This window comes from Siphateles boraxobius, unplaced genomic scaffold (assembly GCF_051911475.1).
Source record: "Siphateles boraxobius isolate OS27281-9 unplaced genomic scaffold, OSU_SipBor_1 65, whole genome shotgun sequence".
Classification (NCBI taxonomy): domain Eukaryota; kingdom Metazoa; phylum Chordata; class Actinopteri; order Cypriniformes; family Leuciscidae; genus Siphateles; species Siphateles boraxobius.
In genome coordinates this window covers 2104221-2122137 of record NW_027509192.1, presented here as the reverse complement: position 1 = coordinate 2122137, position 17917 = coordinate 2104221, and the positions used below count along the sequence as shown (strand labels likewise).

Sequence of the window (17917 nt, the reverse complement as noted above, 5' to 3'; positions counted from 1 at the left end):
AAGAAAAAATAGCATCATTACAAGTCCTTAGAATTAATCGTCTGGGGACCATTTGTATCTGTAGCATGCCAAAAACATACACACACTGAAAAGCAAAACAGGCCTTAAAAAATAAAATACAGTAAAAGTCAGTTTGTGTTGTTACATCTTAGTAAGTTTGCCCGTCAATGTTGACTATCTCTCTGATGAGAAACACTGAGGGGTTCAGGCTGATGCTTTTCTTTGGACCTTTCCAGATTTCCATCTGATCTGTGCCTTTGGTGTTTGGTGCCATCAGGGCTGATTCTCAGTCTCAGATTGAACCTGCAAGCACAAGGGGGGATGCATTATTTTTCAGACTGGTGTTGGCAGAATTTGAATCGGCGATCAATTAATTGTCGATAATGCATTTTATCGATAAAACTTTTTGTTTGTCAATGAAGCAGGTTCATGCCTGCTGCTCAACTGCGAAACATTTAAAGCAGACATGATGAAAAATTAAGCGAGCACGCCGGAGTTATGTTTGGGACCATTTTACAGCTATAGTTATAGCTATATCGTGACTAGGCCTATAAGTTTGCGTATGCATCGGCAGCCTTTTGTTTTGTCCAAATTTAAGTTGTAGTATTGTGTTTATTTTGTGTAGGCCTATCTATAACTGATTTATCTCATATAGGATGCATTTGGTTAAGAATTAACGGTGATCAGCTTCAGCCCATGCAGCTCAAACAGGAATGCACAACTAATAACTACTATGATTGGGACCGTCATATTATATAACATTAATGAGAACACTATTTTAATAAATCATTTTGATTTAGTTTACTGTGTTATCATGAGTTATACATTCTGACAAGCACATAATCTAAAGCGGCGTTGGTTACACATTGTATTAGACGTTATATTTGATTATTAAATAAGTAATTTAATAAATAATCAATCACATCGACTCATTTTACAATCCTACTTGCCCTTTATTTAGATTAAAACCCATCTCATTAATTTGGTGAGGAACATGGCGTTTTGAGGAGCATTTGCAGACCCTGTCATGCTGTCGGCTATGCCTGCAGCAGATGCAGATTGCAGCATTAATTCTAACAATTAATCCATTAATTGATCGCTAATTTAAACAGATCGATCATGGGAATTTATGTAAATTGAAATGCCTATTCTTTACAATGCATTCCTGTAGCTTAAACAGTAGAGCAAGAATGCTAAAAATACTGGGTTTAATTTCCAGGGAATGAATATCTTAATAAAAATGAATAAAATAACTTAATACAACTTAAATACAATGTAAGTTGCTTTGGATAAAAGTGTTTCTGCTCAATCTAAATGTATTATAAAATATATATATATATATATATATATTTGGGTTATCTAATTTTGCATTTGACAAAATGGACAGCTAATGCTGAAGAAGAGTCTGTTAGCTGTCGTAACTGATGATGATTCTGCTCTTCATATCAGCATCCATGTTTTTGCTTAGAGAACAGTCTCTCCTGAAACAGACAAAGTCACAGCACCCTTTTAGTGTTATTATAGTTTACAGAAAAACTAAAATACAGTAACAGAACTTATTTCTAACAAAAATGAGGTAAGATATGATGTTGTATGGTGTTTGTAGTTTTCAATAAATTAAACAACATTTATAATATTAGTTAGCAAAACTTTGCTATATTGATAATGGTATATTGCTAACCCTTTCCTCCGCCTCCTCGAGCGTCAGCAGAGATGTACAGTCCGGAGGGAATGGTTGCTGCAAATTCAAAATAAAGAACAGACACTGATGTATGATTGTTTAACTTTATTCACTTTAAGAATAAAGCCTGGTAAACTTCCAGATGAAAAAGACGTACTGTTAAATGTATTAAAAAGGCATTATACTATATTTGTATTGTACTAAAAACATACTCAAGCACATTTTTAATACATTTAATAATACGTCTTTTTCACCTTCCGTTGATTTCATCAGCAGTTACATTACATTATGCTTTCCTGCTTAACTAACGCATACTTCAGCTAATAGTTGATGTCATCTTAGTCACCTGTAGATGTTATCACCATTACGATGGCAATCACGAGAAAAGACTCCAAAATACACCTCCTACATTGCGGACGACATGATTCAGACCACAAACTTGAAAATAAAACAAAGGATGTAATTAACAATGGTGTTGCTTAAAGGGTTAATTCACTCAAAAATGAAAAATTCTGTCACCAATTAAAACCTTCAAAACCAAACAGTTTCTGGTCCCCATTGACTTCCATAGTATTTTCGTTCCTCTCTATTATGGAAGTCAATGGGAACCAGCAACTGTTTCATTACCAACATTCTTCAAAATATCTTATGTTCAGAAGAAAGAACTTCTTGCAGGTTTAGAACAACTTGTGGGCGAGTAATTGATGACAACATTTTCTTTTTAAGGTGTACTTGTCACAGTGTGGGTTTTGTGTCTTGTTTCTTGTTCCTTGTTCTTGTCTGTCACGTCATGTGTCTTGTCAATTGTTAATTGTCTGATCATTGTCCACGGGTGTTCCTTGTCTTGTAATTAGTCAGTGTATTTAAGCTCTCATGTTTGCCCTGTGTCTTTGTCGTGGATTGTATGTTATTTGTGGATGTTACTTGTCCAGGTTCCGTTCAGTAGGTCTCCTGATGGGACCATGAAGGCCGCCCCGCCATGGTCGCCTGCACAGCCTGGTCCGCCCACGCTTCACGACCCAGGTCCGCGACTGCAATGCCCCGGTCTCGTTCCCCTGCACAGACCTGGCCCTTCATCCCTCCCCCAAGACCGCCCCCGCTTCACCACCCTCCTAAACTATTGTGTTTTTTTTGTTTCTGATGGGCGTCAGGAACCTTTTATACATCTTTTGCTGAAATGACATGCACTGTGTGGTACAGTAGCCTACAAATATTTTGAGTGTCCCTTATTCTGTCCATTATTTTCCTATAAAGAACCACGATTGTCCCTTATTTTCCTTTCCAGAAGTTGGCAACCCTAAACCTGAATATAAATCAAAGCATGTACTTCAATATAGTTTTAAACCCTCATTTAAACAAGGTTCTCTTACGAGAGTATCTCTCGTACTCCGTAATATCTTACGCTATGGGGAAAACCTCTTTTCCACGAGATATTGAAGCAAAAAATTATCCTTAATTTTGAATTAATGTAAAACGCTGTGCAGCAGTATGCAGATATAGGCAGGACGGGTCGAGTGCCTATTGGCTGCCCTGCGGCAACAGCAGCAGCCTATCGAGAGAGACGCTGCGTGACACCATCCTATGGGGGCATTTCGCGCCCATTTCGTCACGTCCCGCCAGAAAAGGCGCAATCTCGCCCTATAAATATAGCTCGATAAGGCTGGTACACTGATTTTCATCTCTTCAGCGAAGCATCACGCATCGCTGGATCCGGAGTGAGAAGCAACGCCGTCTGAGGACAAGCACACAGCGGGACGAGCCTTTGTGTCTGAAGTCGCTGGCACCGCCGCCTTTAGCCGCCGTACCTGCTACGCTTTCCGGCGTTATATCCTTTCAATTACTGTGTTTGTGTTCGCCGCTGCGACACACATTTTTTCACTGTCTCTCTCTCTGCTAAAAGAGCTGCGTCTTTTTCAAGATGCAAAGATCCTGCGGCTCGTGCCGAGCCACACTCAGAGACGGGGACCGTCATGTCATCTGCGTTTCCTGCCTGAGTGAGGATCATGCGGCTCTCGCTCTCGTCGAAGGCGGATGCCCTCACTGTGAGCTACTGCCTATGGTGACTCTGAGGACTCGCCTGTCATCCTTCTCAGAGCCTGCACTTCAGCTCGCCGTAGCGCCGCACCGTAAGAAGCGCCGTGCCCAGCGCGGCGCCGAGCCTTCTCCTGCCCGCCAAAGCTCGCCGGTTCGCCCGCCAGCTTCGCCGGCATCGCTCGAGTCCCTCCCCGACGGACAGCGGCCGCCGTCCGCCGCCGCTTTCGCCATTGAGGTCGACAAACAACCGAGGTCTGTTCTCTCCCGGCATCAGATAGTGAGCAATGGGCGAGCTCTGTGGACCTCCCCCCTGCTAGCTGCGAGCCTTCTGGAAAACGAGCTGGCATTGAATCAGAGCTGATGCGTATGTTCTCTCAAGCCGTCGACAACCTCGGCATCGACTGGGAGGCGCCCGCGCAGCCGGCGCGCAACCGACTGGACGGATGCTTCCTCAAAAAGGACCACTCGCCGTCACAATCCAGGCCCGCGCCTTTTCTTCCTGAGCTTCACGAAGAAGTCGCGAGGTCCTGGGGCGCCCCCCTCTCGGCCAGGGTGCGTACCTCTGTCTCGGCTGCATTCTCCACTGTGGACGGTGCGAAAGACAGAGGATACCTTTCTCTTGCCCCAGTGGAAGCAGCGGTAGCTTCCCATCTCTGTCCGCCCTCTGCTGGACGGCGAGCACAGACGACGCTACCCTCTAAAGCCTGCCGATTGACGTCAACCATGCACGGTCGCGGGGCAAGCCGCGTCAGCTTTACACACAATGGCCATCTTGCAGATCTTCTAGGCCGACCTTCTCCAAAAAATGGACGAGGAAAGCGCTGAATCGATCAGCGTTGCAGATTTGCGGAGCGCTACAGACCTGGCTCTACGCGCCACAAAATCAGCTGCACAGGCCATTGGGCGGAATATGGCCTCTCTCACCGTGGCTGAGAGACATCTGTGGTTGACGCTGTCTGAAATGACTGAAGCGGAGCACTCTGTATACCTCGACGCGCCCATTTCGTCAGCTGGCCTCTTCGGATCTGCCGTCAAAGATTTCGCGGACAGATTCCAGGAAGTTCAAAAGACATCACAGGCGATGAAGCACTTCCTCCCGAAGCGCTCTAGTTCCGCAGCAGGTCGCTCTAAACAGCCGCCTGCCCGGAGCTCCCAGCCTCAACCCACACAACCCGCCGCTGCTTCTCAACGCCGCCAGGCCCGAGAACAGAGACCGCGCTCTCGCTCTGTTGGACGCCGCCCCCCTCAGCGCGGCCCCCGGCCGAGGATTGAAATCAAGCCCGAGGTCTCAAAGCCTTCCTAGCCTCTCTGGGAAAGCGACGATGTTCAAATACCGCTGCAGCCGGATTTTCACCGAAACGTTTCGCTCGTCCAGTTCCATGCAATGTGACTGTTCCAGCGTATTTATCAGTCAACAAGCCGGTCCATTTACCCGCTTGCCTGCACACAAAAGCCGTTTTTACGGCTACCCAGATAAATCCAATAAAGAGTGTATTTTCTGGTGTTCCGGCCACGGCCGACGGTGTTATGAGTGTTGTAAGAATGCCCACGTCTCAGTGCCCATTCCCACACGCAGACACAGCCCATCACAATACAGGGCTAGCACAAATAAAATCGACTCATGTCGATTGTGTAATAAATGTAGTGTACGTGCCCACAATACAGTGCCCACAAACACTACACGAAACATGTCCCACGCTTTTGGTAAAAACGAAACCAACACATATTCAATCGGCGCGAGCCGACAGTGTTCTCACTGCAGTGAGTGTGCCCGCTATCAATCGCCCACATTCCCGCACAGACATGCCGAACACCACGGGGCTCGTCCCGCTCACCTTTTCTCCACAACCTGTCAGAGAGAAGCCGAGCGCGGTCGGGCTGCCCGCTGTGATCAGCGCACCCCCCGCCTCACACACTGCAAACACAGTGTCTATTTCTCAGCACACCGGAGCTCTCCGGCCGCCGCTATGCCGCGGCCAGAGCCCAGATTTCATTCTACCTCTAGCTATTCGCGCAGATGCGTGGGCAAAGCTTCCCGGGGTATCAAAATGGGTGCTGAACACTATAAAAAGAGGCTATTCGCTGCAGTTCACTCGACGCCCCCGCCTTTGCGCGGCGCGAGTCGAAACGACGGTAAAAAACGAAGTATCTCATCTACTTCGAGCCGAGATAAGGAAAACTACGGAGCAAAGGGGCTATAGAACCTTTATATCAGGCTCAGAGCGACGGGGGTCTATACAGCAGGTATTTTCTGGTACCGAAAAAAGACGGGGGTCTCAGACCCATTCTAGATCTGCGACGGCTGAACAAAACGCTCATGAAGCGCCAGTTCAGAATGATTACAACCAGGAAAATCCTCATGCAAGTTCGCCAGGAGGACTGGTTCATGTCAATAGATCTGAAAGACGCCTATTTTCAAATACAAATAGCGTCATGTCACAGGCAATTCTTGAGATTCGCCTTCGAGGGCCAGGCATACCAATACAAAGTCCTGCCATTCGGCCTGTCCCTGGCACCCCGTACATTTACGAAGTGCATGGACGCGGCTCTCGCACCCCTGAGACTTCAGGGCATGCGAATTTTGAACTACTTGGATGATTGGCTGATTCTAGCTCGATCACGATCAAAGCTCATAGAACACAGGGCCACATTACTCGAACATCTCGAGAATCTGGGTCTCTCAGTCAATTGGGCGAAGAGCTCGCTGTCTCCCAGCCAGAAAATTTCTTTTCTGGGAACAGTGCTGGACTAGCTATCCATGGCAGCGCGTCTGTCGCCAGAGCGCGAACGGGACATTCAGCCGTCCTGCCTATATCTGCATACTGCTGCACAGCGTTTTACATTAATTCAAAATCAAGGATAATTTTTAGCTTCAATATCTCGTGGAAAAGAGGTTTTCCCCATAGCGTAAGATATTACGCAGTACTCGTTCCCTCTCTAGAGAGAACCGAGGTTACGTTAGTAACCGTGTACGTTTTCTTCTATCTCACTTTACCTCAGTATTTCACGTTAGTTCGCTCCGGTTAACGTTAAGTTACAGACGACTTCGCCTGATCAGAAACTTACGTTAAAGAGGCAGCGGAACACACAAACGTTATGTTTATCGTTTTAACTAAAGAATATTTCGGCTAATATAGGTAAACTTAACTTAGTCTACTCACCAATTAATATTATCACCATTACGACAGCGACCGGCCAACAGTCAGAAAAAAGGCAAAAAAACCCCAAACATTCTGACGAAAAAAAAGGATAAATTATGTTAACATTATCTGAAAACATTTGAAAATGTTTGTTTTACATAAAATATAAATAATATACTAACCTTTTTGGTGAGTTTTCTCTTTTGTTGATGCATTAACTGCCACAGCTTCCATAGAGTACAAAAAACTTGTAAAGAAATCTCTCTTGCCATTGGTCAGTTTTTCGCGGGCAAGTTCACTAATGTAAATGGATTTACAGTTGAGAAGAATTACAGTAGTGACCATATATTTTCCCATAATCCTGTTTACTGTAACATACTGTATACACATTTTACAGTATCTTACTGTTCATATTATAGTAAAATACTGTTTAATTACAAAATTACAAAAATCTGTTACAGTGCACATTGCTTGAAAGGTAAGATATCATATCTGTTATTTTTTTATTATGTTTTTATTAATATTAGAATAAAATAAACATGACCTTGTTTTAATAGTGTATTAATTGAAAACTTGTTTATTTTATGTGTGGCAACCTTTTGAGGTGCTTCATTTATTTTGCGTTCCACATTTATCGTTTGCCTGGCTGTCTTACTTTTTGAAGAGGGAGGAATAATGTTCATGGAATTTGATATGATTTTGTTCATGTTATGTCCTTCTTTGGAAGTATATAACCATTGGCAGAAAATATATTATTGAAATAGCAGATTTCTTTCATATTAATATTTCGAGAGAAGCAAGTAAACAGGTAACAGAGTTGTTTGGAAAGCTAGTTAAAACTGGCATAATACCACCAGATAAAATGGGTATTGCTGGGGTGGAGTTGGACGCTGCGGTGAAGACTGCTGTTTCAGATTCTGTTCTTAACATAGAACCCAAAGATCCTTGTTCTGAGCCATTACTAGCCAAGCCATTAAGTTAAATGTGATAGAATTGATGTTGAAACGGGAAGAATGTGAGGCCGCTTTTAAGTTGCTTATGGTAAAGGTGGAGAAAGAATGGAATACTGAACTGCGCAGGTTAGAGCTGGAAGCTTTGAAACGAATATCAAAATTAAATGGTTGAATTAAATGTAAAACAATTGTTGCTTATTTGTTCACAGAAAATAATATGGACTGGACTCAGGATGATTTATCATTTGACTTTATTTGAAATAGCAATGTATTTCTAATCTTTGAGGCAGGGATCTTTATTCAGCACAAATATAATTTGTTTACCAGGAATCTTTTTTTTCTGCTGGTTTCAAAGTGTGTGGTTCAATTTATTTCCATGTTATTGCGTCCTGTTAACGTAGCTCTTTCTTCCAAATCATCCATGCTGATTTCCACATCTAAAAGAACACCAAATATAAATCAGGGAGATCACAATAGTTAAAACTTGATAAAAAAGTTTGTAGACAAACTTTAAGTTGGCTTAAAAAAAGCCTAGCCAGAAAGTTTGAAGTAGTTTTAAAAGTTTTTCCGTTTTAGTTTAGTAGTTTTAAAAACTTACTATGTTGGTGTCGTTGCTAAGTTGTTGCTATGCGGTTGCTAATGTATTCTTGGTGGTTGCTAGGGTGTTGCTATGCGGTTGCTATGGTACTATGGGTGGTTGCTAAGGTGGTGCTATGTGGTTGCTAAGATACTTGAGGTGGTTGCTAGGGAGTTGCTATGTGGTTGCTAAGGTACTCTGGGTGGTAACTAGGGTGTTGCTATGCAGTTCCTAGGGTGTTGCTATGTGGTTGGTAAGGCATTTGGGGTGGTTGATAGGGTGTTGCTATGCAGTTGCTAGTGTATTCTGGGTGGTTGCTATGAGATAGATGGATAGATAGATGGATGGATAGATAGATAAGAAATAGGTAGATCGTCAATATTAGGTAGAATGAAAGAAAGATTAGTATGAAAGAAATAAAGATAGTAAGAAAGAAATAGAAAGAAAAAGAAAGATTAGTTAGAAAGAAAGAATAGTTAGAAAGAAAGAAAGAATAGTTAGAAAAAAAGAAAGATTAGTTAGAAAGAAAGAAAGAATATTTAGATAGATAGATAGATAGATAGATAGATAGATAGATAGATAGATAGATAGATGATAGATATGTAGAAGGCTTAAATAAGTCTGGATGGATTAGAAATAGTACATAGAATGGGAGCTAATGGAATCTAATAAGACTATCCAACTTACCTCTTTGGATTGGCAAGCTGCAGAAGAGATCAGAAATGCATCAACATGGTTAGTGAATATTTCTCAAGTTTGAATATACGTTTAAACGTAAAGCTGTTAAAAAATATTATTAACTGAAATTTAAAAAATCTATAATGTTTACTCATTCCCTGCCAGCATTTTTTTAATAAAATTGCCTTTGGCCCCCATGCATTTTGTTGTATGAATATCTGAGCTTGCAATATATCAAAAGAAAGAATAGACCCTCTGTTTAAAAGAAGAGAAAAAAAAGCTTTAATATAGATTCATGCATTTTTTTTTTATCAACATTTGAATGTCGGTAAGTTTAATTAAAAGGCTATTAAAAGCAAAAGACTACATTGAGATCGGATTCAGAAAGATGATCAAAACACAGATGTAGATCCAGTCCATCAACACCCTAAAGCTTCACAGTCCCGGTTCGACTTATCATTCAGTAACATTAGGCAGTTTTGATTTATATGCTGTTTAATGTTGATGATCGGCGTTATTTTTCATTTGCATTTGCTTACATATGGTATTGTTTGTTTCTGCTTCTTCTTCGCCTGTGTTTTGATCAGGAGATTCAGTAATCTTTAAGAAAATGTAAACACAGCGCCCCCTACTGTATAACAGTGAAAACTCAGAAATCAGGAAATTATCAATGGTGTGGAAGGAGTTAAATATTTAGAAGAGTCATGTAAAAAGATTAAATAATAAATGCACCTTTTTGGAATAGATCCTGGTTCGAGCTGCATAGAGGAATAACAAACTGTTATTCAATCATTTATTACCATATAATACATTTATAAATGATTATATGAACTGATTTCTGTCATTTGCCTACCTCCAGGAGTCTGAGTGCAAAATGCAGACAGTTATTCATCAAAGGATGGTATATCCCATCATAATCCATAGCTTCCTCAACCAAGGCAGAGAAATTCTCAGGAATAGCCATCCTTAGACGGACAACACGGTACGGCTTCTTTGCAATGAAGTTCTTCACACTTTTCTTGTTCACTGTGCCAGATTCACTGTTTGATGAACAGCTTGTGAATTGATGACTGAATTTTGAGTTCTCAGGAGCTATCAGAAACAACAAAGTCAACTATTAAGAAAAAGATATTTCTACACCTTGTTTGTTCATTTTTAACCCCAATACGGACATGATGTCTTATTTCAAAGTTAATAAAAAGAAATGATTACCTGTAAACTCAATGACATGTTTTCCACAGTAAACCCCAACGTGATAAGGTCCAATGGAACTTATTTCCCTCATTAGAAGGTCTCCTTTTCTTATCAGTGAAATTTCCTCAATCGTATCAAAATTCTTGTGACTTCCTTTTATTAAGAACATAATCTGATCCCAAGTAACCATTTCAGCTCTTAAAGATGTATATCTTTATGTTAAAATTTCTTGATAAGACCTGCAGTCTCTCAACTTCTTCTCTGTCCTCCGCTGGTTCTCTTTCAGTTTCCTTTCTGTTTAGTTAGAGCTCACATGCTAAAGCCACGTTTTCAGTGTGTTGCCTAGGAGGAACAAAAGGTTTTTTTTCAAGGAACACTTTTTCCACTATATAAAAAAAAACTTTGTGCAAAGGAAGGGTTTAATGACCAATAAATAATCTTTATTTTTAAGAACGTATGTATGTTTTAAAGAATATGCTATGCAAAAATGATTCCCTCTTGCTATGTTGATAGGATTGATAAGAAATATAGCGTGAACCTGTTTGTGTTCACTGTCTTGATTTGTCTATTCATGCAGATTTCTATAATGTCCACAGGATTTTATGCATTTTTTGTACAGTAAATGTGTGGCTAGATTTTTCCCCCCCTTTGAGTCAGTCTGGCTTATAGGTGTGTCTTGGCATTTTCTTCAACCATGTAAAATCTCTTGTTGGTTCCTTTAGTAAGAGTTCAATCTGATCCCAAGAAACCATTGCAGCTCTTAAAGATGGATTTCTCTTCAAGACTCACTGTCCTCCTCTGTAAAACGATCTCATAGGTCGTTTTTGCAAGCAGTGTATTAGACCTATATTTACTGAACCGTAATCCGTAATTAATTTACACATATTATTGCTCTTTTTCTTTCTCTTATTCATTAAGGCATTTTTTTAAAAACTCAATCTAATTTTGACCAATTCTGTCAGAAATCTGCTTGTATAAACAGGGAACTTGAACTCAAAGTTGCCAATGCTGACCTGTCAAAGCAGCTCTTACTTCCAAATCATCTTTCATCTATGATGATTTCCTAATCTAAAAGAACACCAAATATAAATCAATGAATGAATCAAAATAGTTATAATAAGTCAGAAAATGATCTTACCTCTTTGCTTTTGCAAGCTGCAGAAGAGATCTGGGCTGCGTTTCCCGTAACCTTCTTAAAGCTACGCTACGTCACGTTGTTCTTGTTACACCTTAAGCTGTACCTTATCGTTAATACTTGTTTCCCGAAACGTTCTTATTTAAGTAGGCCTATACCTTATTTAAGTCATACGTTCGGAAGGTTGGTCTGGACAACTCTTAGCTTTACCTTACCTGTTGCTTGCAGGTCTATACGAATATAATTCTGAAGTTTTAATACACCCAGTGTTCAATTAGGCTAATTCAAGTGTTTAAAAAGAATAAAGAATAAAATTGTCATTACACTAATTGTTGTTAGATTTTTAATTATATTATCCAAAGGTACATCAGCTGGCAAACCATTAAAGGCTTAGTCTATTTAAAGGGAATGATTGTGGTGGGGAGTTTGCTCAAACTATGACAGCGATATAGCGAATAGTTGTTCTAAAAAAACGGTGCTGTCCATGGAGCGCTGTCAAAGCCCAGTGAAAGCATACTGTCAGTTAAGTCCTATCCGGACACTAATTGCTTCTCATGGGCTCGTACGGAATTTTAAACATTTACAGGGGTAAGTCGTGATTTAAGTGCTGTCTAAATCCACAATGTCAGTGTTTTTTCTCACCCAACCCACGTAAAAAACCCTGGCCAAATTAGGCTACCTACTGTTTTTTTTTTACAAACAGGTCGTGTGGTAATTTAACAATATGCATGTATATATGTATATACATATCTCATGATATGCTGCATGTCAAGAGTAGCAGATTCATATTTGTTTCGGTTAATTATCCAATGGTGAGTTCTTAAATCATTCGGGGGAATCGAGGCATGCATCAATATAATAAAGTAATAACGAATAAGTAGGCTAGCCTAGATAAATACAAAACAGTGGGGATGGCCAGACCTGAATTCCACATTTAGCACACACTGTTAGACCTACCAGGTTTTTTTTACAGTAAAATACTGCCAACACTGTTTTAATGGAAAATGGTATGATATTGTCAGAATTTTTTACAGCAAGGGTTAACAGTGCAGTTATTAACAATAAAAACTGGTACTTTGGATGACAAATGTCATCCTGTGTTCCATCTTTTAAACTTCTCCTCAACGTGCATGTAGTGTAAATAAAGCAGTTGCATCAAAGAAATGATAGTAAAGATAGTCCATGGCCACACCCCCGTGATAATGGTACCGCCGGCCCAAGGCGAAAATTACAAGACGAAAAATAGAAAATCGGTGAGATTTAATTTATTCAAATGTTTGTTTCTGAAGTCACAATTTGGCACAAGTAAAATTTAAAAAGGGGGTGAAAAAAGGCAACTATCCATTGATAATGTAACTGGAAAAACAAGAAAAATCAAAGTCTGGTTTCAATTTTTCATTTTTGCATTTGCATTGTATGCTCTGAAAACTGAATTTTGAAGCTTTGTACGGACCATTTATACCTAGTCTTCGAACTTCATAACAGAAGTTCATCAACATAGTTGATTTGTTTGTGTTAAAATATCTTGACAACACCTGCAGAGTTTCTGTCAGCTTCTTCTCTGTCTCTCTGCATCTATTTCCTGTTTTAGTTTTTGACTATTTATAAATGAGGCCATGCAAAGGCCACAGTTTCAGTGTGGTTTTTGCAGGGGGTTTTGACTAATGTTCTACTTCAAAGAACCCTTTTTTCCCGACAATATAAAAAAAAAACTTTGTCCAATGGAAGGGTTTCATGGCCAGTAAAAAAACTTTATTTTTAAGAATGTAGTTATGTTTGTGCAAAAATGCAATGTTTTTCTTGATGTTTATTCATGTATTTAACAGTTTAACCACAGAAATAGTGAATGTAGATGAGAATTGACATCTCAACTGACAACATTTTTCATGTGGTTGGAGTGTGAGTAAAGGTGCCTGAGAAGTATAGAGTATATAATGTGTTCTATGCGGTAACATTTTGTGTCTTCTCCCACCAGAAACTAATTATGTCAACAGTTGTGTTTCACTTCTGTTTATAGACAACTATTTTGTAATTATATGATGGGATGTAAAATTACATTATTGTAAGTGTTTACTAAGTTGTAAGTATTCACAATGTCTAAACCACAGTTTTTTTTTTAATGTAATTAATACAGAAGACTGAGCTTTCATGTAGGCCTATACATATAATATATAAATCCTAAAAGTCAGATTTTTGGTTTATAGTCAGGTCATGAAAAACACACAAAAATAATAATTATTAAAACAGACACAAGTAACAGTCTTGTGTAAAATGAACTTAAGCTTACTAGAAAATAGAAAGTAATTTCCAAAACCTGCATGTCCAGGCAATACTGTGTTTTTGTGTATGACTCATTAACACAAAGAACCAAATCGCTTACCACAGCTACACACAGCTCTACTTATCCCTATCGCCTAACGATTACAGCCCCATTTACTCCCTGTGCCAATGCATTGATAAAGTAAACAATTGGATGTGCCAAAACTTTCTTCAGTTAAACAGACAAAACTGAAGTCATTGCGTTTGGAAACAAAGATGAAGTTCTCAAGGTGAACGCATACCTTCAGTCTAGGGCTCAAACAACTAAAAATCAAGTCAGGAATCTTGGTGCGACTCTAGAGTCAGATCTTAGTTTCAGTAGTCATGTCAAAGCAATAACTAAATCAGCATACTATCACTGAAAAATATTGCAAGAGTTAGATGCTTTGTTTCCAGTCAAGACTTAGAGAAACTTGTGCATGCTTTCATCACCAGTAGGGTGGATTATTGTAATGGACTTCTCACTGGCCTTCCCAAAAAGACCATAAGACAGTTGCAGCTCATACAGAACGCTGAGGAGAACCAGAACATATGAACACATCACACCAGTCCTCAGGTCTTTACACTGGCTGCCAGTTCAGATAGGATTTATTTTAAAGTATTATTACTGGTTTATAAATCATTCAATGGCCTAGGACCTCAATACATTGCAGATATGCTCAGTGAATATTAACCCAACAGATCACTCAGATCACTAGGATCACATCAGCTAGAAATACCAAGGGTTCACACTAAGCATGGCGAGTCCGGTTTTAGCTATTATGCTGGAACCAGCTTCCAGAAGAGATCAGATGTGCTCCTACAGTAGTCACATTCAAATCCAGACTCAAAACACTTCTGTTATCTGTGCATTTACTGAATGAGCACTGTGCCAATGTTCGTCCGACAGTAAAGTATTTTATTTTATTTTTTATTTTAAACTGTTTTAATTATTCTGATTTCTTTTGATTATTTTAATTTATTCTATGTAAAGCACTTTGAAATACCATTGTGTATGAAATGTGCTATATAAATAAACTTGCCTTGCCTTAACAGCTCTCCTCTTGTTTGTGATGGACTCTGCATAACAAGACTGAACTAAAAGGTAATTATTCTTTATCTATATCTAAATCTTAATCAATTGTTTACTATTTTAGGTAACACTCAAGGTCCTGCATTTCGAGGATATTATTCTACATCCCTTAATCCTATCACAACCTAAACATAACAACTACCTTACTAACTATTAATAAGCAGTAATTAAGAGTTCATTGAGGCACAAGTCTTAGTTCATATAGTTAGTTAATAGTGTGAATTGGACCCTGATCTAAAGTGTGACCCTATTTCATTCTTAAAAATATAATTCAACACTTAGTTATTTGTTCTTAAACAGTTAATTTACTATTTACATACACTGTACATGCTACATAGCTGTGAATTAATCATCAGTTAATTATGATTTTTAAAATCTAGAGAGTAGTAAAATAGCTGTATAATACGTTGTTTTAGGCACAAACGACTTAAATGGAGGAGCTTGACTTCTTAATGTGTGGCACCCACAAGAACTTTAACATGATTTTGGACAGTAAAGGTGGGATTTCTGAATCTGACATATCAAATCTTAAAGAAGGTGATCTGATCAAGGCCCATGGAAATCAAAGGCCCATTCTATCATGTTGGGATTTACTGTGGAAAAAGTGAAGGCATTGATTTTGCAGGTAAGAATCACACTTGGATTACTTCATTTGTACTTGCATATTTGAAGAAAATATTTACTGTCTTACTTTTGTAAAACCTTTTGACGTCCATGACGTCCATGTATTTGATCATATTATGGTATACATATCTACATATTCATATATATATATATATATATATATATATATATATATATTAGCTCAATCAGACACTCCACAGTCATGACTGACAGGATTGATGAGTGCCTCAACAGCATAAATTAATGGTGTAGTGTTTAAAGTACATGTGAAGAATTTTGTCAAAGAAAATCCATGGCGTGTCCTCCATTCGAGCTCTGGCGTCAGCGAAGGCTTCTTTGATAGAGTTATGGCAGCAATGAACTCTGAACCAATGTTCAATGCTTTGACAAATAACTGTGCATTTCACAATGAACCTGTTGGGGGTAAGCAAAAAACATGTTCTAATGTCTTACTCTAACAACAATGTTCATTAATAGAAAATATTAAGTGAATATTTTGTTCTCTCCACAGAAATAACATCTCTTGAAAGGTATTCTGTAACATCAGTGCCTTTGAAAATGAAACCCACATATTCCCTGTATTCACTTTTTAATTATGTGAGTCAATATAGCTCTACAGAATGGGTAAGGTTTTTTATTATTTTTAAAAACAAATCCTCATCAACTGGGACATGTGATATGAGATGATCTCCTCTATTGCTATTACTTGGAGTAACAGCTCTGTTTTGGTTTCATTTTCATTGTGATTCCGTTCCTGTTTTGCCTGCATTGGTTTTTTAGTTATCTTTGTTTAAATAAACTATATTATTTTGATCTTCACCGTCAACCTTCATATTCGGACCCATAACGTGACACTTGGGGTTGTGTGTTTTTTACAAATAATCTTGCATGTCTGCTCTATTTGTCCAACAAGTTATTGTTGAGGAGAGGTGTGCTATTACTTTTGTGGTTTTTGTTTGGTGGACAATAAAATGAGAAAGATACACAACAGGTTTCGCAAGGTTTTTCAGCTAAAAACATTGCTTCTGAAGAAAATGGGATAAACAGCTTATCTTACACAGATCTTACATTAACATCTCTATGTTTTTATAAAAGAAATTTTCCCCATTGACAAGCATTTAAAAGTAATTGTGTATTTTGACTTTATAAAAAGATTCCAAGCTACATGGAAATTGTAAATATTTTGTAATATTACTGTAGTAATATACGTTGTGTGAGCTTATTTTGTCCATTAGATAGAATGATCTGGAAAAAAAACATACATTTACCTGCTCATAGACCCTCCCCTTGAAGAAATCAGGACAGAAGTGGTTGAAAATGGACAAAAGAGACAGATTAAAACACCAGCTGTAAACGGGAATGTGTCTCCCTCGTCTATTTGTGATCCGATCGACCCAAACTCATCTTAATTCCAGGTGTAAACATGACCAAATTCAGGTTGATAGCTTGAGTGTGAATTTGAACTGGTCAGGCCCCACAGGTCTATAGTATGATTTGAAATGTAAAGCATTTCAAAATTGGTAGTTGCAAAGCAAAGGTCCACAAAAATATAATGTTTTAAAAAAGATAAAAAAGATTAAATTAATACAAATTATTCCTTTATTTCAGACCTCTTGAAAGGATTTTATACATGTAGACCATCAAAACAAATTTATTTAAGACTGATGCAGATATTTTCCTGCTGTCCACTAAATGTCTTCAATAGGAGGGCTGCTAAAATATGCTGAAATAATGAAACTGATTTCTGTTTCTCTGAGTCATTCTTGTTAACAGCACAGATGTGAGTTCCTCCTCCTTTCCAATCCATCATAAAATCATTCACCACCACCAAACCTTACACACATTCACACGCAAATCCACCCACACAGACCCCCATTTGGATTCACTTTTTTTGATTGCAACCAGGAATGACTGGCACGTCCACAGACACACCCGTCGAGACACTTCAAGCCGCAGCTCGCAGGTCCTTTTATCTCAAGAGTGTGTTTTATATCTCCTCTCTTCTTCACCGCATCAGCGGTATTCATTGCATCCAGACACGGTCAGATTGGATCCTAAAAACCCGATGCCACAGGGTGCACACAGAAAGACCAAATACCAGCAGATTCCTAGGCGAATTACTGCCAGGAGACACTTTAACCCTTCACAGAGATCTGAATACAGTTTAGCTTTGTAGTGAGGCCTATTGCTTTCAGGTTCCTGTACAACATAGGCCTCAAAGGGAAAGTGTTTTATTTCCAGGTTTGCATTATTCCCAAATGTTTCCAGGGGGAAGAATCAGAGAAAATGGTTTCAGAATTCCAGATTTTAACCCCTTGGGCAGTGTGGTTAAGAAAAGGATGGATTTCCTTACATATACCACGGCGAGCCCGCCTGGTTATTTCCGCGGTGCTCCTCATGGGAATTGTGAGCTGAATTTTTATTCTTTTGTTTTGGCTGGAATTTCAAAGCACAAACATGTGGTAGTCATTCCAGCACGGGCTCGGAAGTTCACTGTCCTAATAATGGGC

General features: G+C 39.2%; 1 protein-coding gene and 1 long non-coding RNA gene across 2 annotated transcripts; both read right to left on the bottom strand.

Annotated features, from left to right (window-relative positions):
- Positions 1–361: 361 nt before the first annotated feature.
- LOC143720403 (uncharacterized) lies at positions 362–2451 on the bottom strand. Its single transcript, XR_013196545.1, has 3 exons — positions 2028–2451; positions 1682–1738; positions 362–1481 (listed from the first exon to the last, which is right to left on the bottom strand). It is a non-coding gene; the product is annotated as an uncharacterized LOC143720403 (long non-coding RNA).
- Positions 2452–8042: 5591 nt separating this feature from the next.
- Positions 8043–10561, bottom strand: LOC143720589 (uncharacterized). Its single transcript, XM_077210145.1, has 5 exons — positions 10276–10561; positions 9917–10155; positions 9796–9821; positions 9073–9089; positions 8043–8245 (listed from the first exon to the last, which is right to left on the bottom strand). The coding sequence occupies exons 1-5, from the start codon at positions 10445–10447 to the stop codon at positions 8172–8174; spliced, it is 528 nt and encodes a 175-aa protein (XP_077066260.1). The 5' UTR covers positions 10448–10561; the 3' UTR covers positions 8043–8171.
- Between the last annotated feature and the right edge of the window lie 7356 nt (positions 10562–17917).

Excerpts from the sequence above, each read along its gene's own strand:
- LOC143720589 (XM_077210145.1), bottom strand. The coding sequence starts at position 10,447 with ATGGTTACTTGGGATCAGATTATGTTCTTAATAAAAGGAAGTCACAAG. Across the intron at positions 10,156-10,275 it reads ACATGTCATTGAGTTTACAG|CTCCTGAGAACTCAAAATTC; the intron begins GTAATCATTTCT and ends TGTTTCTGATAG. Across the intron at positions 9,822-9,916 it reads TTGCACTCAGACTCCTGGAG|CTCGAACCAGGATCTATTCC; the intron begins GTAGGCAAATGA and ends TCCTCTATGCAG.